The sequence below is a fragment of the Bombina bombina genome, chromosome 4 (assembly GCF_027579735.1).
Source record: "Bombina bombina isolate aBomBom1 chromosome 4, aBomBom1.pri, whole genome shotgun sequence".
Classification (NCBI taxonomy): Eukaryota; Metazoa; Chordata; class Amphibia; order Anura; family Bombinatoridae; genus Bombina; species Bombina bombina.
Genome location: NC_069502.1, coordinates 516,003,277 through 516,025,147, shown reverse-complemented (window position 1 = coordinate 516,025,147; position 21,871 = coordinate 516,003,277). Strand labels below are relative to the sequence as shown.

The 21,871-nt window shown below is 35.2% G+C and overlaps 1 protein-coding gene across 1 annotated transcript in view; it reads right to left on the bottom strand.

Moving 5' to 3' along the window:
* Positions 1-13,914: 13,914 nt before the first annotated feature.
* OGFRL1 (opioid growth factor receptor like 1) overlaps positions 13,915-21,871 on the bottom strand; it is a 264,291-nt gene continuing 256,334 nt past the window's right edge. The window contains exons 11-12 of the mRNA XM_053711987.1: positions 19,471-19,616; positions 13,915-14,772 (exon numbers count right to left, since the gene is read on the bottom strand). Of these exons, the coding sequence (XP_053567962.1) occupies positions 14,007-14,772; positions 19,471-19,616 (912 nt within the window). The 3' untranslated portion in view covers positions 13,915-14,006. The remainder of the gene's footprint in view (positions 14,773-19,470; positions 19,617-21,871) is intronic.

Here is a 21,871-nt window from a genome sequence, read left to right as displayed (position 1 = left end):
TAATGAATTGGATATATTAGGTCCAAGTATAAACCAACTTAGACATTTATATAATCATTCGAGAATTCCAAACTTATAAAGTAGCATATCCATTATATCATTATATTATCGTAAGCAAGATAGTACAGTGATCCGTTAAGCACATAAAAAAGTGTCCTCTACGGAAATTATTCTGGGTGCACATCAGAATTCGGTTTACTAATGATCATCAAATATAGTTGATATATTTGCAAGAGATAAATATGAAATGTTCAGTTAAAATTTAGAGGAATGCCCAAAAATTATTATTCTCATTCATGCCATTAGGCATGATAGCATTTAAGTTAAAAATCCATTTCGCCTCTTTTTTTCAAAAGGGCTTGTTCCATATCCCTTCCACGTATTCCTGGGCGTATTGTTTCCAGTCCCCAGAACTTAAATGTGTTGGTTTTTCCTTCATGACAGTGTAGAAAATGCCTGGCAACACTGGTGATTTGTTTGCCCTTCTCTACATCCTTTGCTGCATTCCTAATGTTGCTTAGGTGCTCAGTGATTCTAACCCCCATTGATCTAGTGGTCATACCTACGTAAAAACAATTGCAGCTGCATGATAGACAATAAATAACATTAGATGTTTTACAAGTGATATGATTTTGAATCATCCATTTTTTGTTATATTGGATACCTGTTGGCTTTGGTTACAATATGTAGATATGAATCTTAACGGATTGGAATTGGATTGTATCCTTTTGGGTCTTAAAAGTTCCTCCCTATTTTTATGTAGTGCTTTCTGATAGGCTCTCTTAAGAGACTTTCTAGAATAACCCCTTAGAAGTAATCTATTCCTTAATTCATCAGCAGCCTAGCCTATATTCTAGAAAGTCTCTTAAGAGAGCCTATCAGAAAGCACTACATAAAAATAGGGAGGAACTTTTAAGACCCAAAAGGATACAATCCAATTCCAATCCGTTAAGATTCATATCTACATATTGTAACCAAAGCCAACAGGTATCCAATATACTATCCAAACACTGGCATATCTTACAATTAGATGAACAGCTTAACTCCATTATCCCACAGAATTCTTTGTGCACCTATAGACGTGCAAACAACCTAAGTGATCAACTAACCTCCAGCCACTTTGACAGAAATGCCAAAAAATCTCCGATCTACAAAGGATCTCTAGCATGTGGTAATTGTAAAAACTGCACATATATGGTTAAAAAGAAATATATGTTAGATAGATTTAACAAAAAATGGATGATTCAAAATCATATCACTTGTAAAACATCTAATGTTATTTATTGTCTATCATGCAGCTGCAATTGTTTTTACGTAGGTATGACCACTAGATCAATGGGGGTTAGAATCACTGAGCACCTAAGCAACATTAGGAATACAGCAAAGGATGTAGAGAAGGGCAAACAAATCACCAGTGTTGCCAGGCATTTTCTACACTGTCATGAAGGAAAAACCAACACATTTAAGTTCTGGGGACTGGAAACAATACGCCCAGGAATACGTGGAAGGGATATGGAACAAGCCCTTTTGAAAAAAAGAGGCGAAATGGATTTTTAACTTAAATGCTATCATGCCTAATGGCATGAATGAGAATAATAATTTTTGGGCATTCCTCTAAATTTTAACTGAACATTTCATATTTATCTCTTGCAAATATATCAACTATATTTGATGATCATTAGTAAACCGAATTCTGATGTGCACCCAGAATAATTTCCGTAGAGGACACTTTTTTATGTGCTTAACGGATCACTGTACTATCTTGCTTACGATAATATAATGATATAATGGATATGCTACTTTATAAGTTTGGAATTCTCGAATGATTATATAAATGTCTAAGTTGGTTTATACTTGGACCTAATATATCCAATTCATTATAACTTATTAAACAGCATATGTCTTCTACACACGAACCGTTAATGCCCTCAGTCATAATAAACAATTGAGCCACAGTTCATAATCCGGACTCATTGTTATACTAGGTATAGGATAATTACTTACTGCAATAACTATTGTACCTAAGTAACCATAAGCTCATGGAATCATTTTGGGTGCACTTAGAATCGGCATTTTCAGAGTGATCACAGCAACAGTAAAAGTTATAGCCCATCCTGTTATGACCGTAGATAACTTAAGGCTATCTCTGATTGGACCTGTAGTAAGCTAATAACAACCAATCGGTCACTGACTTCCAACCCCATAGCACGCTACTCTGAATCGTTTGTGATTCGCTGATAGGTGGGCGTGATGTAAACGCACGCTACGATTGGGTGGAATGAAGAGGGGTTTGGTTTATAAGGTGCTGTGAACGAGTCACTCGTCTTGTCAAATTCAGATAGCACATTGAGAAAGGCCACTACTCGGCCGAAACGCGTTTGTGCCTAACATAACAGTATGCTTATTCAAGCATAAGTGTTTTTAATTATTTTATTACTCACACCAAATCCTCTGCAAGGGACGTGCGTACACAGAATAGAAGCCATCCCTGTCACCTGAAGCCAGCGTATCCTGTTACTGGCCAGGAATACAGGGGGGTGGTGGAATCTGTGTTCACTGTCTGGGTATATTGCAGGGTGATAATCACTGGTGTGAGTGTAGAGGTAATTGTGGGAATTTAGCAATTGGTGAGAGTGTCTTGTTCTTTTACACTCTTTTTAATCGTGGTTAAATAAATATTAAGTTTTAACTTAACTTTATACTTTTGAATAGTTGAATACATCAACATATTTACTAATAATTATAGGAATGAGTGCTATTTAACCCCTTCTTGTCCAGTCTCTTCCCCCTATCCTTATTTAAGTAGAAATATTTTACTGGCAGATCCTAGAGTCACAACCTAACATTAATGTTGCCTGGAAGTTCCACTCCTATATGCCATTTGTTCCTCATATACTGCTAGATTGTGAGTGGAGCGCTATTTAACCCTCCTGGTCTCACACTTACTGTGCTAGAAGTAAGCTTTTTGCACACATTGGGTAGCAATCATATTACAAGTTTAAAGTAATCAGTTTTTGCTTGTGCGCTAACCTGATGCACACAAAAAGCCGACATTAGATTATCGCTTGCGCAATAATATATTCCCCCATAACAATCAATGGAGCAAAAAAATTGGAAAAAACCCACTCACACTCTAACCCGTAAATTCTGAAGTGCGCTAACCTGAAATGAATATATGAATATTTCACATTCCAATGTTCTTCACATACAAGAATATGTTCCATGTATTCATAAATACATATTTATATTTATGCCTGATGTTTTTTAGTACAATCTCTCTCTCTCTATACATATAATATTATTTAGGTATAGATATATATATATATATATATATATATATATAGTTGAAAAAAGTTGCTAGCAGCAGTCTTAAAAACATACAGTCTTTATTGAAACATCAGTAGTAAAAACACTCCAGGGAAAGCCACAAATGCGTTCACAACATTTAGTCCGCTAACATGTTTCGGCCAGGGGCCGTAATCATAGCTGATATATATATATATATAGGTATATCTATTTATAAATGCATAGAACATATTCCACTATCTGTAGAACATTGGAATGTAAAATATTTACTGTAAATACACAGTATAACACTTTATTAAAAATAAATATTGCAAAAATATGCTTTAACATATTTTTATCTACTTGACTGCAAAGGGCTCCAATGCAATTATATATATGTCTATGTCTGTAAATTCCTATGTACACATATAAATACATAAATTCATATATAGACATATATATCTACATACATATACATATTTATATATATACATATGTATGTATGTTTATGTTAATGCCGTTTGGCTGCCTTTTTTTCTAACACCTGAGACCTCATATCTTTGAGCCCTTATAGCTTTTTGGTGCATTTTTTTCTAATAATATTTACTAGATAGTATTAGTATGAGTGTGTGTAACTGTATTTTTACATGTATTTTTGATGTTTTGTCACACTTTATTATTTTGCTAAACAGTTAACCAGAGCTCTGTGGACGTGGTAATCATTCTACTTAATACAAGCGATAATGCAAACAGTCACAATAAATCAATTATCGCTTACGCATAACTGTTAACGCCCCACTTGTAATCTGGCCCATAATCTTTATTGCCAAATTGAAAGCTATTCCTATACTGTCTGATTAATATATATAATAATATATATAATAATATGGTTTTTTTTTTTGTTTGTTTTTTAAATTTTATTGAAATTCAAAGAAATACAATGTTGAGATGCATAGATTTTTTTTTTTATTAGAGGGGCTGGCATTTGTGAACATTAGTGGGACTGGGGAAGTTGTAGACACACAATTTTTTTGCCCCTTGACCCAGTGCTGCAATTTCCACAAATAGTTTTCGCGGCTGCTTTTGCTTGTTTGTACTTTGCTTCTCCCCTGCCCAATTTCTCTATGAATGTTGTGGGCATGCCGTGGGGCTTGCAAAGTTGCGCTGCTAGCCTAAACCTGCCTGCCTATCTGTGCTCACTGCTCAGTGACATGTGGATCAGTGGAGTCACTCACTGCTGTGCTGTCTCTCTAAACGGGAACTGGGAAATTATGAGGGGGATGCCTGGCACCTGACCGCATGACTGTCTGACACGGTCTCTAAAGTGAAGGAGCCACGTATGATGCCCACCAGACCTTTACGGTTACGGTACTCTAAGTGCACACTGAACAGGTAGGAGGGCGGGCGGGGGTCTGGGGGTGGGCAGAGTGCAGAGGTGATTGGCCATAAGAAGCGGTAGGCACGCGGCCCGGGGCTGTGCACTGACAGACTTGGAACAGAGTCAGAGAGCAGAATTTTCATAGTTTGTGGGTCTAAACCTTTTCTTCAGTGATTTATTTTAGAGTGCTCTGTTTATCTTTCATTTGATGCTCTGCTGAGCCAGGGAGCAGCTCTAGGCATGAGCTTATAATTAATGCAGTGCAGTTTACATATTTTGTATGTGTGTGTCTGAGTTTTTGTGTGTGTGTGTGTGTCTCAGTGTTTTTGTGTGTGTGTGTGTTTTTTTGTGTGTGTCTGAGTGTGTTTCCGAGTGTTTGTGTGTGCATCTGAGTATGTTTTTAAGTGTGTCTGAGTGTTTGTATGTGTGTGTGCCTGTGTTTTTCTGTGTCTGCTTTCTGGGGGGGGGGGGGGTGACACCATAACTTACCGCACCGGGTGACACCAACCCTAGTGACGCCACTGTTAATATGCATTTGGAATACCTTCTCCCTATGTCTAATTCCACTCTACACTTTTCTGCTTCCTTGTTCCACCTCCAATAACCTCTACAGCATGGAAGGAGATAAAATGTAACAGTGGGATATGGGTTTTAAAGAATATTTGCATTTAATTTAATAATCATTCTATGGCTATTTGTAATAGTATTTCAATTGATTAGAAGCATGTCTGTATCATGTATGATTATAAATGTATCATATTATAATATTATATATTTGTTAATCTGCTCAAGCTGTGTAAGCAGTATTTTTTCTCAGATTGGAAAAGCACACACAAGAAACCAACACATATTTAAAGAGCTTTCCAGTTTTTTGCAGGCTAAAGGACAATACCAAAAAATACATACACCAGTAAAAATAACTTAGAAATGGTCCTTGTTAGTCATATTCTGCTCATATTTACACTACCCGCCCAAGTAACAAATGTCATTATTTGTTTTGGTTCACTCCAATTCCACGTACTAGCAGTAGCATAAAGTCAAATTAGTGAATTCTCTGTAAAAAAAAAATTATTTTATTGCAAAACAGTTACAATATTTTTACAGACACCATAAACTTTTAACAGTTAGAGTGCATCAGTTAAAAATACCCTGCATGACTGATTAGTTAGAAACTTTGTTCACAATACTGAGCAATCCACTCTTCTTTATAAATACTGTATTTTCATTTATAGTTGGTTACATTTGTTAAAAAATCCATTACATAAAATGAGCTTGAAATATATAACTTTAACACAATATTAAAAATACATATTAAGCAACAAACTATTGCTTTTTCTTTTACATTGTGGCACATGTTGCCATACATTTACAGAAATATAAAATGCATGTTTTATAGTACAAATCCAGAGACAGTTTACAGCTCCAACCATATACTAACATGCACACTGTTATGTTATGATGTCAAACAATACATAATATAGTAGACCAGAGCAATATTATGAAAGTTTGATATTGTCTTTACAGATAAATGATCGTTAAACAATATTTAAATTGTCATCACTATTGTGTTTTAATTTTTTTGACAAAATATGTTTTAAAGAGCAAGCAGTTGACATTAAAATTTTACAGATGCAAAATACCCAAAAATACATCATTTTTTATTCTGTGATTGAGACACAGGGACATTTTGACGTGCACAAAGTCATATAGGTACTGCTAGTGTTATCAAATCAGCTGGCAGCTTGATAAAACCCCTGTTTCTAAATTATCCAAATGTGTATAAAGTATAACATACTGGTCTGCTATAAGCATAACCACTTACTTATTTAGGAAATATGGCTCAATATCCAAAAATGAGACAATGTACACACAGTCACTCTAACTACAAGAGCATGCTTAATTATAGTTTGCTAGATTTGTTTTCATTTATTTATGGTATAGTTATTACAAAATGACAACATGAAAATGACACTTTGCAGAGGCTATTTCATTATTTAGTTTGTCCTGTATTTTAACTCTGAAAATGGTGGGTTTTCTAATTTCCCTGAGTTTTTATATATATGAATGGGCTAAAGATATTATAGATATACAATAAAAATAGATATACAAGCAAGTTCTTAACCCTTATCCCCTGATGAGGCCAGTTAGCAAAAGTTATACATTAATTTATGAAAGTAACTGTCTCACAGGGTTTAAAGTCAATTTAAAGGGATACTAAACCCAAATGTTTTTCTTTCATAATTCAGATAGAGCATGCAATTTTAAGCAACTTTCTAATTTACTCCTATTATCAAATTTTCTTCATTCTCTTGCTATCTTTATTTGAAAAAGCAGGAATCTAAGCTTATGAGCTGACCGATCTTTGGTTTAGAACACTGGATAGCACTTGTTGATTGGTGACTACATTTAGCCACCAATCAGCAATAGCAACCCAGGTTCTGAACCAAAAATGGGACGGCTCCTTAGCTTAGATTTGTACATTTTCAAATTAAGATAGCAAGAGAATGAAGAAAAATGATAATAAAAATATAAATTAGAAAGTCGCTTAAAGGTGCATGCTCTATCTGAATCACAAAAGAAAAACATTTGGGTTTAGTATCTCTTTAACATTACTATTGCCCCCTAGTAATTTTTTGTACACTTTAGCAAATTGTTAATATTTGTCCCTAGCAGAAGAGATATGGTAAGGGAACCCAAAGTTTCAGCATAGAAGCTCCACTTACTTTACAAAAAAATACAACTTTTTACATATTTCTTCAATATTTAAAAACACCTACTATAATATAAAAAAAATACATCTGCATATTATTTTCAGGCTAATCTTTGCTTTGAATACATCATTATATCTAGCATTTAATGTCCCTTTAACTACATAACCTATGTAAATGAATGAGGTTACAGTTTATGACAACTACCTTAGATGAACTCTATTTGAGCTTATGTGCTCCATAACAGGACTTTCAATAGTCTTCATGAAAAGTTTAACGACAATTTTTGTACAAAAATTATTGGTTGAAGACTAAAGTGTTTTTTGGTAGGTAAATTACTGTATGAAGTTCTTGGGATTAAAAATGTGTTCAGTTGTCCTTGTGCACTTTATGCTAACAGTTGTGCTAATTGCAGGTGCTAAGAAGCAAACACAGAGGGTCCCTCATATTGCAATACAGCTATAGACCAAGTGGACAGAGTAGCACTCTACTGTGTTGATAGACGCAGACTGGGAAATCCCAGCTCACTGACATCTGGCTTAGAGTCAACTACCCACTGCTATTCCAGATGACCGGTATAAGGATATCACATGTGCACCATCCAAGGTTAAAAACATTTATTAAAGACAGAACAGCATATTAAAAACAAGAGGGAATGTTATATAACCCATACATAGAGTAGCTATATTGCAATATGTTCCTCGGCTGCTTGAGCTTTTTCTTCAGGCGTAATTGCAGGTGCTGGTGATTTTAACTGCTAGTGGAAAGTAGGAGAGGAATACATATATAGGGAGGAAAGGGTAAAAAATGCAAGTATCATACATACTTCTTCGGAAAGAACAGAAAAAGGACCAATAAAAAATCCAGTAGTAGGAGCAGAAAAGTAAGAAAAGTCAGAACAGAAAGGAGGCATTATAGTAGGTCTGCAAAGGAGATAATAGGCTTGAGACTAGAGGAAGGACACAGGCATAGCAAAAAGGTAAGCATTATATAGTATATGCCTAAAGTAATTGACAGTGCAAAAATGGGTAAGGGCCATCCAAAAAGTTGACAGGAATTGGCCAACCAGTTCTATATGTAGGCTTTATTCAGCAGGTACACTTGAAAGTCTAGGTACAAACAGCAGGAATGACCAGCATGTACCCTATACAAGTATGTCGAACATTTGCAATGGGCTATAAATCTGGACTGCTGGTGGAGAATGGTTGGAAGGGCTTCCACCATAGTGGTAGTAAATTGTATAACCAACTTGGCAATGCTTGAAAGTTCACTGTAAAAAAAAAAATATAAGAGCAGAATAGACCTTTAGTTGGTGCATGTGTCTGCCAACTCTGTGTGAATAGTAAATAGCTGTAAACTATAATGTCATCTAGGGTGCCCTTAGTAGGGAAGAGAGTAAAGGGAGACACAACAAAATTGTCCCACTATAGGGACAATTGAGTGAGACTATGCAAACATTCATTATATGGATATTCTTAATATTGGCCAATGGGAAAACTAATGGTAACTCACATCTTGTACTATACTGATAAACATTAAATAGAGGATTAAAGTTTTTTTTTAAATTAAATATTCTTTGTATCTTCATACTTGGTGAGTAATTTAGAAGCACTGGACCCTCATTTTGTTGAAAATATTTGCATTGTTTTGTAGTCCATAACCCTGCATGGGTGTTGTGGAAATGCACAATTTTCAGAGTTTAATGAGAGGCAAAGGGAGTAAGATAGATTATGAACTTTTTTTTTACTATGAATAATTTAATATTTTATGGGGAATACAAAGTTGAGCTTGATCTCTTTAGTTAGAGCATGTCATTTTGCCACCATTGACCCTGCTATTTTATAGGTTCCATTTATCAAGCTGCTTTGGCGCTACTGCAGTTGATAGTTAAGAAGCAGCAGTTTTAAATCAAATTAATTAGACTTAAAAACGACCGGTCTAATCTATCCTGGGAAATTAACAGCCACTGTTCTTGTGAAAGCAGGGGGCGGCATTGTATGAGTGACATTTGTGCAATAATAAATACAAGCATTCCAATACTAGCTGTGATGGCAGATGGACAGGTTCCCTAATTGGGAACCCTGTCTGCACACACATTGATAAATTGAGCCCTATGTGTTTAACCCCTTTGTGGACGATAAACACATGAATTTGCAGGGTCAATAGTGATAAAATGACATGATCTAGCTCTAACCAAAGAGTCATTTGTTTCATTTATAAAGGACCTTAAAGATCCACATTTTTACTAAGATTAATTTCTAGTGAATAGACATAGAATTTCATGGTGAGATTTTACAAACTCACAATATTAAAACATGGATGCTGCAGACTTTTGTGCTTAAAGGGACCTGAAACCCAATTTTATTTATTTCATGATTCAGACAGATCATGCAGTTTTAAACAACTTTCCAATTTACTTCTATTATTTAATTTGCTTCCTTCTCTTCTTATCCTTTGCTGAAATGTTTATCTATGTAAGCTCATGAATAGCAAAGAACCTAGGTTCTAGCTGCTGATTGGTGGCTGCATATGTATACCGATTGCCATTGGCTCACCCATGTGTTCAGTTAGAAACCAGTAGTGCATTGTGGATCCTTCAACAAATTATACCAAGAGAGTGATGCAAATTTGATAATAGAAGTAAACTGGAAAGTTGTTTCAAATTGTATGTTCTATCTAAATAATGAAAAAAAAATTGGGGTTTCATGTCCCTTAAAGCATTAATTAATAGGGTGGCTGTTCCACATGCCCAAGATAGGTTTGTGATTAGATGTTATTTACTGACATATAATTATTTCCTTGTCTGCTACATAAAAAGAAATGCCCAATAAAACCAGAGAAATAATAAACACATGTGCCTAGATCAATAAGTACTCTGAAGATGGTGCGGTGTGACCTTAATTGAGTTATAATAAAAATAAAATAAAAAAACGCCTTGCTCTAATTACTAAATGACTTCATCCACTCTTCAGCTGGAGCAATAACAAGGAATAAACCTGCTAGTGCTACAATACAAAGTAAACATAAGGAGCTTATTAGACATTAGAGACACTTCACACAAGCAACCTGCCCCACATATTATTCACAACTGGAGGCAAGTTATACATGAAGGCGCTGTAATTCCCATACAAATGATGATATGTTTGTAAGAAGAAGAAGAAATAAAGCACAGGAGAGGTAACACAGTGTGCTTCGCTACAAGTTTGCTGTCTGCCCCTAAACAGTGCTGTCCTAGGACAAAAAAACACATGAGATCAACCTTAAAGAGACAGTAAAGTCAAAATTAAACGTTAGTGTTTCAGATAGAGCAGCAATTTTAAACAACTTTCCAATATACTTCTGTTATCTAATTTGGTTTGTTTTCTTGGTATCCTTTGTTGAAGAGTAAATCCAGGTGGGATCATAGGAGCTCATCTTTACAACTCTAGGCAAGCATTGTTTTGCAATATTGTTTCTAGCAGTGATTTACACTACTTCCATAGAGTTCATAAAAGCTGTGCACGCTCCTGAGTTCCTATGAGCCTATCTAGAATTTCTCTTCAACAGCTAAGAGAACAAGGCAAATTTATCAATATAAGTAAAATGGAAAGTTGTTTAAAATCTCATACTCTATTTTGACTTTTGAGTCACTTTAAATATGTGCAGTCCTACAAATCAATTCAATACTTTGTTTGACAAATGGTACTTTCTAAGAATACTAGAGTTTGCACTGGACACGTTTAAAATATTTCTTTGAATGCTAAACAATTTGCATGTGATTTAATAAAATCTAAATGTAATATTAATATGAAAATGGAGGACTTATTTTCTATATTGAACATATATTATAGTAATACCAATATTTAGATTCTTAAAACAGCAAGTCAATAGAAGTGACTTTGTATCACTGTAATCTCTAGTAAGTCTAGGCAACCATCTTCTTTATAAATGCATTTATTTATTTTCTCAAAATAAAATACATATGCTGTGGTTAAATGGAATCTGAAAAGCCCACTAGATTATTTAAAGGGACACTAACATCTGTAAAATTGTACTATAAATTGTTTAATTATATGTAATAAAACACCTTTGTAATTTACTTTCATTGTTTATTTTGTCCCCTTTTCCAGAAATGTAATTCTGAAAATGATGGGCTTTGTAATTCCTGTTTGAAGTTGAAATGCAGACTCCACACTTAAAGGTGATAGTCTAGTCAAAATTAACTTTCATGATTCAGTTAGGGCAAGCAATTTTAAGCAACTTTTCATTTAATTTTATCATCATCTTTGTTCTCTTGGTATTCTTTGTTGAAAACTAAACCTAGGTAGGCTCATATGCTAATTTCTAAGCCCTTGAAGGTCACCTCTTATCTCAGTACATTTTGATATTTCACAGCTAGACAGAGCTAGTTCATGTGCGCCATATAGATCACATTGTGATCACATTGCGTTTCTCAGTCTCAGATTGTTTCCTCAGGCCTGATGCCTGAGGAAACAGTCTGAGACTGAGAAACGAGTCACAATTATTTTACTTTTTATTAAAGTGATTTTAACTTTTATCAAAATACTTGCTGCCTGAGTTTTGGTTATTTTTGAGGACCTTATTGGCCTATAGAAAAGCAAAGAGGACTGCTGTATCCTGTATGCCTTGGTATTAAGTCTGTTGGGTGACTGAATTGATCCCAGCTTGCCTCTTTAGCATCACTGGAGATGCTCCACCAAATGTGAGTCTAAACTTCTTATCTTATTGGTGTGTTATAACCCTAGCCAAACAATACTAGGCCATATAGACTTTTTGTGTTTTTATATCTCTCTATACAGATTCTGTATTAGACCAGGAGGTCGGTCTGCTGGGTGACTGTTATAGATCCCAGACTGTGTCATTAGCACCATCTGAGGTGCTTCAATATATGTGAGTGCATTAATTTATCATATATATTATCCTCTGGAACCTGCAATATTGGGCCATGTGGCGCATCTGTTTCTGTTTGTTGTTCTAGATTGCTGTATTTGGATCCTGGCCTGGACCACCACAGATTGCTGCCTCTGTATATTATCCTCAAAATTTCCACAAAAGGACATTTTACCATTTTTGTACCATTAATTAATATCTATCTACATTGGGTGATATCTAATTAGTCCTATGATTATTGTGTGTTAAATAATATTTTTTACCAATGGGTTATATCTAAAAACTCTTATTTTTATGGTGTGATAATATATATTTACATAATCTATCTATCTTAGTTATACTATAGTATAAGTTATTTTTCCACTTTGTGTGTTCTCAAGGGCGCCCCCTATTTTATCTTTTGTCTGTCAAAAGAACTGAAATAAGGGGTCAGTCTGCAGAAGCTTAGATACAAGGTAATCAAACAGGTAAAAAGTATATTACTATAACTGTGTTGGTTATGCAAAACTGTGGAATGGGTAATAAAGGGATTATTTATATTTTTAAACAATAACAATTCTGGAGTAGATTGTCCCTTTAACACTGCTATATTCCACACAGTCATTGGCTACAAAATGCAGAAACTTATTTATAGCCATCCCTGATTGGCCTCAGCAGAGACACCAAGGTTAGAAAACTGTGGAACCCATTAATTTATGGGCACTTTCAACTTATTTTTCAGATGTTAAAATAACCAATATAACATAAAAATATATATCTGCATATTATTATGTGGCTAATCCTTGCTTTGAACAAATCCATGTAGCATTTATTTAATGTTTAATGTCCCTTTATATTTGGCTAGAAGCATTTTGCATTACACTTTGAGCTATCTGCATGAAATCAAGCTTTTGACACTTGTTAACATGCCTAGATTGTAATATAAATGTTAAATAATATATACTGAACATTTGTTTATAAGGAACTTAATTAGGCTCTACCATGACATTCTAACTCTGGAATAACACTGCAGACTAAAGTATGATTAAAAAATGTCTGTAAAATACAAATGTATCCATAAGTATATTTACAGCACTGAATAATTAAAAAGACACATAATTGAATATGTTATTAGTGAAATAAAAGAGAATGAGCTGATGCATATTTGAGTAGCACAATTCATAATTAGAATTTACCACTCACAAAAATCTTTTGGAAGGTGACAGATTAATTTGAATGTTATTATATTAGTGTCACATATAAAAAAAAAATGTAATTTTAATGGTTACCAAGAGTCTTGTATTTAACCAAATAGTCTGGTATTTTAACTGTTTGTCCAGTAAAATATATATAAAAAACAAAAACAATATAACAACAGACAGTTAAATGACTGGGTCTGATCTGGACATTTATCTCACAGGAGCTACAGGGCTATGGGGATGATCTGAGGTCTCATGTGGGAATATAATTGACAGGGGCTTCAGAGCCAGGGTGCTGATCTGAAATGGGCATATGGCTCATATGTGCATCAGGATAATGGGGTATGATTACCACCATATATACTGCTTTACTCTAATCACTAGCAGCTATTTTTGTGGAGGGAGGCTGGCAATCTGCTCTATGGCCATATTCTGACCATTAAATGGTGAAGAGGGTGGATACATAAACTCTGTGCTATGTTGGGCATTTTTATTTTTACATTGAAACCAGATTTTTAACAACCATCTCAAATGGCATTAAAATACTATTAAACTAAAGTCCATGGCTTAACATTTGGCTCCATCTTTAGGTTCACTCTCAGGTTCTACGGTTTCTCCTGAAGATGCAGTTGAATCAACAGTGTTTGGTGTAACCGGTGATAAACTGCACAAACAATCTTTGCTTTCCTCATCAGAAGATTCCACTATTACAATTTCACCAGATTTCCCAAGCTTTTCAGATTGGTGTCCTGCATCATTTTCTGGTGTTAATGATAAATGTTGTTTATCCTCAACATGAGGGCTGGATGCCTCTGACTTAGACACATCAGTTTTACATTTCCCATCGCTGCTTTCTGAGTCACTGCAAGCATTGCTTTCACATCTTTCTTTTTTTGCCACAACGTCCTCTGGGAGAGTTTCTGTTCTGTTTTCAATAGGAAGCTGATTCTCTGTCCTTTCAGTTGCAGGTGACGATTTGGTTTCCTTTGATTTTTTTTCTATGCTGGAATGTTTTTTGTGACATCTGTTAGCAGGTGTGGTCTTTCTACCTACTTTAGATTCATCAGTATTTAGTTTTTTTGGTGGACCCCAAATAAAGTGTTCAGCAGGTTGGTAATGTCGATTGGCGAAACGCAAAAGTTTTCTCCTTGTCCTTCTATCTCTAATAGTGTACACAAAATACTCCAAAGCACTTTGTTTCATGTTTGGGATAGTATTTTTAACCACAGATTCTTCAAGGAGAATTTTTACTAGTGGAAATTTAAAATTCTCATAACCAAGTTCCCCCAGACTTTTCAATATACGTGTGATTCTTAAATAGTTGTGCTGAGATCTGTAATAAAAAAAATTTGAAAAATGGTTAAATATCTACAAAAATAGATTGAACATGACTAAAAAATAATCATAACTAAAGTAAATATTTTGATGTGTAAGGAATATTAATCTACAGAGATATTGTAGTTAAACGTGTTGTGACCAAATGGAATGCGCTTAATTGCATACATTAGGCTCCATTTATGAAGCAGCGAATGCTGTTTCGGAGGCCCATTGTTTCAGGCTCTCCTGAAACGGAAGTTAAGAAACAGCGGTCCGTAACCTGTTTGCCACCTTTTAGGTGGCGGATTGAAATTGTCCTTATCCAATATACTGCTGCCAGTAAACAGGTGGCTGTATTGCTAGAAATGCTTGTGCAATGATAAATACTGGCAGTGTATGCTCTCAGCATTTAGCAATGTTGAGCAGACTAAATTTAAATAACTTTTTCTTTCAGAGAAATTGTATTTTGCTGAAACCACTGAACTTACAGTCTTGGCCTTTAATTAATCCACTAAAATGGGACCTTGTGCATAACTATTTGAAGTCTTTGAATGCATTCTAAAAACAGCATTGCATCAATATTAGTGACATTTAAATGATAAGGCTCTTTTATCTTATGGGGTATTTTAAGTTCAGACTCCCTTTTTTAATTGAATCTGATCTTTTAAGTTTGTCAGGACGAACACAAATTGAATCAAATGGAAATATAATGAAAATGAAAAAGCATCAAAGCAATGTTTCTGATCAGTAGTATAGTTTAAAATTGTGCTTTCATGAGTTCTTATGAGCTTATTAACGTGGCTGGTGATGATTACTGCAATGTGCAGACCAAAAATGTAAAAAAAAAAAAATATCCCATGGGGCTTCCCTTACACAAAATACAACTTCAAATATAAGAATTATATATACAATTACAGAATGCAACCATAGTTTTTAGTTCTAGTTTGAATTAAATAAATTCAATAATTTCTAAACTGGGTTGTGAGGGAAGATTTAAAGGGACATGAAACAAAAAATATTTTATGATTTGGATAGAACATGCAATTTAAAACAACTTTCCAGTTTACTTCTATTATCAAATTTGCTTCATTCTCTTGGTGTAGAAGTAAAAGTGGAAGGTTGCTTAAAATGGTATGCTCTATCCGAATCATTAAATATTTTTTTGGGGTTTTATGTCCCTTTAAAGGACCCCTAAACAGAGTAGAATTGCACAATCAATAAATGCATAATAAAAAGACAATCAGCAAAATTACAAGTTGCGTGGTATGGCTATACCGCTGAAATATTTGCGATTGTGTGCAGAATATGCAGGTCTCCCATATTACAAGTCACGGCCATACGGCTATACCGCTAACGTTTTTGCCTTTACGCAAATCTCCATTCTGCACTCAAAAAATGGCTTTTGAGTGCAGGATTTTCATTGCGCCCGTATTACAGGTTGTGCAGTCCAGCTAAAATGCTTGTATTACAGCCTATACCGCCACGATCCATTCCGCTATCTGAGACCAGTAGTTATGGATTTTGCGTAAAAAAAATTTTTTTTCCGCAAAACTCATAACAAAAATGTTACAAAGTACACTAACACCCATAAACTACACTATTAACCCCTAAACCCCGAATCCCCAGCATCACAAATACTATATTAAACTTATTAACACCTAATCCGCCGCCCACCCACATAGCCAACACTAAATAAACCTATTAACCCCTAAACTGCTGACACCCCACATCGCCAACACTAAATAAACCTATTAACCCCTAAACCGCCGGCCCCCCACATCGCTTCTACTATAAAAAACCTATTAACCCCTAAACCACCGGCCCCCCAAATCACTACTACTAAAATAAATCTATTAACCCCTAAACCTAACTAGCCCCTATACTTTAAATTAAATTTACAATATAACTATCTTAAAATAAAAAAAAACTTAGCTGTGAAATAAAAAAAAACTAAGATTAAACTATAAATAAATGTAACATAACTATTTTAACCCCTTCATGACCAGAGCACTTTTCCATTTGTTGACCGTCTGGGACCAGGGCTATTTTTGCATTTCTGCTGTGTTTGTGTTTAGCTGTAATTTTCCTCTTATTCATTTACTGTACCCACACATATTATATACCGTTTTTCTCACCATTAAATGGACTTTCTAACAATAACATTATTTTCATCATATCTTATAATTTACTATATTTTTTTGATAAAATATGATGAAAAAATTGAAAAAAGCACACTTTTTCTAACTTTGACCCCCAAAATCTGTTACACATCTACAACCACCAAAAAAAACTCCTATGCTAAATAGTTTCTAAATTTTGTCCTGAGTTTAGAAATACCCAATGTTTACATGTTCTTTGCTTTTTTTGTAAGTTATAGGGCCATAAATACAGGTAGCACTTTGCTATTTCCAAACCATTTTTTATTGTTTAAAAAGATAGATAATCCCTTTATTTACCATTCCCCAGTTTTGCATAACCAACACTGTTAAAGAAATATATGTTTTACCTCTGTAATTACCTTGTATCTAAGCTTCTGCTGACTGCCTCCTTATCTCAGATCTTTTGACAGACTTGCATTTACAGTCAATTAGTGCTGACTCTTAAATAACTTCACGTGCATGAGCACAGTGTTATCTATATGAAACACATGAACTAACGCCCTCTAGCTTTGAAAACTGTCAAATGCATTCAGATGAGAGGCGGCCTTTAAGGGCTTAGAATTTAGCATATGAGCCTACCTAGGTTTAGCTTTCAACTAAGAATAACAAGAAAACAAAGCAAATTTGATGATAAAAGTAAATTAGAAAGCTGTTTAAAATTGCATGCCCTATCTGAATCATGAAAGTTTAATTTGGACTTTACTATACCTTTAACTAATCATACCCCCCCCCCCCCCCTGACAATTAAGAGGATAAATCTTCAGGTTCATAAGCCGTCATTATATGTTTTGAAAATCTAACATGTCGCAGTAACAAGGAAACAAAACATAAAGGCCTAAATTACAAGTGTAGCACAAGTTTCGTTGGTATTACAAGTTAAGCGCAATGCAAACTCGAGTTTGCGTTGCCTGGAAGCCTTGCACTTACGAGAGCGCGCTTCCATAGATTCCAATAGGAACCTTGTTCTCATGCCATGAGATGCAGCAAAGAACCTAGCACAGGGGGTAAATCATGCAACATTGGGCAGCAAATAAAATATATATGTATATGAATATATTGTATATTAATATATACATATATATATATATTGTATATGAATATATACATATATATTTATGTGTTTATATGTGTAAAAGCACATCAATGTAAAGGCACTTTTTAGTGCCGTTTTTTTTCTAACAATCCACATCCCCTCATTTTAAACCCTTATAACTGCTTTGTGCAGATTTTTTTTTAAAAATAAAGATGCTCATTTTTTTATATAAATGGAACTGTACACTTTATTTGGGGGGCAATTGGGGCAGATTTTTTTAATTAACCAGAGGTCTGACCTCTAGTTATTTGCGCTAAGTGCAAAGTGATCCCGCTAGCTCCAGCCGCTTGTAATGGCTGGTTATTTAAGATGCGCCATGGTACAGAGTCCTCAGTTGATTTGGGCTGTACTCATGCATAAGACCCTCCTCCATTCCTATCTGCCACCAATTTAATGCATCAATATGGCTACTTAAGGCTTAGCCACCCATTAAACTGTCTGCTCTGTGGAAGGGGTGAAGTTTCCATTCATGCAAACAGATCAACTCTGCAATATGGCTTCTCCCAGTTGGTAACATGTACAAGCAGGTTTGAAGCATGAGACAGCTCACAATCTCTGCTGTTAGTATTTATGCTTGCAGTGAAAAACTTGTCTAATAGTAAGCTGATTTTTCTAAAGTGATTCTCTAACGCCATTTTCTGTGCAACATTAATTCTAGACACAATAAAGTTTTAAACCTGTACCCCAAGATGAATGTAAATATTGATCACATAGAAAACAGATTCTTCTGTGACTCGTACCCTGTATACACTTAGCTGGGGGGTTTGTGGGCCTATCCACCAGAATGTTGCCACAGGCCCCAACAATCCAGAATAAGTAAACTAAAAAAGTCCATAGAAGAGAGGTATCTATCTGTGCTGGAGAAGAAGATAAATAGATATGTGTAGAAATCATATTGTAGATCCTCTAGATGCAGCCAATAAGTGGCGTATTTAGCAGCCACCTGTGACAGGACTTAATTTTGCTGCCTGCCATAACAGCTGCACAGACACTTCCTCTATTGTTCTTTTAGTATCCTTTGATGAAAAGAAGATCGGTAGGCACATGAGCGTGTATGCCTGGAGAATTATATAGCAGCAGTTTTGCAAGAATACTTTTTAACAATGTTATACAATTGCAAGAGCATTAGATGGCAGCAATGTTTGCTGCCGTGTAGTGATCCAAATGTGTGCACTGTATCTACCTAGGTATTCTCTTCAACAGAGAATATAATAAAAATGATTTGGTTATAGAAGTAAATTGTAACATTTTTTTTATTGTATACTCTGAAACTGAATCATTTTATGATGCCCCTATAAAAGTTAAGAATCCTAAAGGCAACTTATGAATTGCTTGACATGAATAATGCAAAGGTAGAAGGATCTATGAACACAAAATGGATACTTACCAATACATTATTTCTGAATGACTCCTATCATTGAGTGAAAAGAAATAGAATGAATAAAGAAATAAACAAACATACTCATTCAAGTGCTGAAATCTCTCTTCCCAGTTTGCTGCTCTAGAAACATTCCCACTCTTGTCAATCAATTTTATTCCAAAAAAATCCAACATCATCTTGTATGCTGAAACAAATCTTTTAACTGCTTCCTTTGTCTTTTTGAATTCCTGAAAAAAAGACAAAACAAATTTAAGAGACCTACAGGTAAGTAAATCATAATATTACTTCTGATTCACATTGTACCTACTTGTGGCAACCCACTGGTGACAGGTTAAATGTTATGTGGCAAATACAATGTCTTTCCAATAATAAATGAACTGTATTAATGCTTATTTCTATTCAGAAAATCAACGAAGACCATGTGTTTGTCCATTGTTGCCCCTACTATAAGATTTTGCATGATTTGTAATAAGCACAGCTGCAAGATATAGATAAGGGATAGGATTATGAGATCTTTGGTGAAAAAGGCTTAAAAATTGACGTGACCTTCAAATGTGAAAAATACCATTATCTGTAGAAATGTTGTTCAAGGTTGTTAAAGTGGAGGAAACAAACGATACACTTAATTAGAACAAGTCTTTCTCAGTAAGAGGTGTGTGGGGAGTTCTTTCATAAAGCATTTTCTTGTAGACATGAAACAGTCTAAAGGAAGTTCAGACACTGGAAAAAAAACAATGATACACTGAATATAAAGGAACGCCAGACACAAATTGTCATTTAAACATTAATATGTTGTAAGTGCAGACTAGATGGGCCAAGCAGCACATACAACTGGCATATGTAAATATGTCATATTTAAACTATTAAAGAGGCACTCAGCAAAATTCCAAGTGTCTGAAATGGTTTATCAGGCTCTCCAATTCTTATTACATTATATATTATTCTATGAAAGGTTAATAATATACAGCGGTCTATGAATAAGGCAGGAAGCTGAAACATGTCAGACCGCTGCTGTCTTAGCTCTGATTTGTTTTACACGCTGTAAAGCTATTTTAAAATAATTTTTGTATGGCAATAAACGTTAATTTTTAGACCCTTAGCCTGTGGCCCCGACTCGCCTTTTTTCTTCTCTTTTGATTGTTGGCTATATCGCAGACTTACAGAGGTCTGCTGGCGGTTTGCGGGGAGCTCCAATAATGGATTCTGTGTTTAGAGCAGAGCAGAGCACATTGGTCACACCTGGCTGTGACGAAGAAGTGGAAGGAGGGGCTTTCGCATAGAGGACAGACCACGACCGGGAAAGTTTGTGCAGTGATTGCAGCATGTAACCGGAGGATTAAGGTACTATGTTCTTATTGATACTGTGATACCCCAGCTACGGATCTTGCCTGTTTAATGTTTGCAGACATCTTAAGCATTGTTTGAGCGCTATTACAGGGACTTTTAAGTGTGGAGTGATAATAATATACAGCCCCAGCATAATGTTGTATACAAGATGTTCAAATGGCTTCTCCAGGCCCTCCAATGTATATGCTATAGAGTCTCTTTTTAAAGGGGCATTAGAAGATCAATAGCACACAACCGCATATTATTGCGTAGCAGATGCTGCTATACAAAGTTGTGAAGAAGCTATATTTAGCTTAGCTTTTAACACTGAGTTTGACAGCTGCTGCATGCCCAGTTAAGGTTTGGAAAAAAAAGTTAATGCAACTATTTGAAATGTAAAATGTCTTGGAAAAAAAAAGGGAAAAAAAAAGCACTGTGTGGCCGTACAGTGTTCTTCTGATAATAAAGTCACCATCATTTATTTCCATATTTATTAGGCTAATGTTTAGTGGTTTACATCTAGAATCGACCAGCTGTTGAAAACATATTCTTCACAAAAAAAACATATATCATTTTTACAGTTTTATTGACACCCCAGTCAGACTTTGACAAGAGGGTGCAACTGTCAATAGAAATTACACCAGCTGCACTATGTAACTTTATAGAAGTGCACTCTAGCACTGCTTCTAGACCACTGGTTTTCAAACCTGTCCTCAGGCCTCCTTAACAAGCCAGATTTTGAGGATATCTGAACTGGAGCACAGGTGAAAAAACCAGCTGATTAGTAAGCTTGGTTATACCTGGCCTGTTGGGGAGGCCTGATGACAGGTTTGAAAACCAGTGGTCTAGACCGAAGCATCAGCTTGCACTGCAACTTAGTGACGTTAACTCAGTGAAAGCTTCTGTCTGCTATAGTCCTACATAGTGCTTGTGGTATGGCAGTAAAAAAAATATATTTTTCTGAGAGACGGCTGAGAAAGCCATTAAACCACTCAAAAACTGCCACTATACTAAAATGTTTAACCCCTATCCCGCCGCTCCCGTACCCCGCCACAACTAAATAAAATTATTAACCCCTATCCCTCTGCTCCCGGAGCCCACCGCAACTCTAATAAAGTTATTAACCCCTATCCCCCCGCTCCCGGACCCCTCCGCA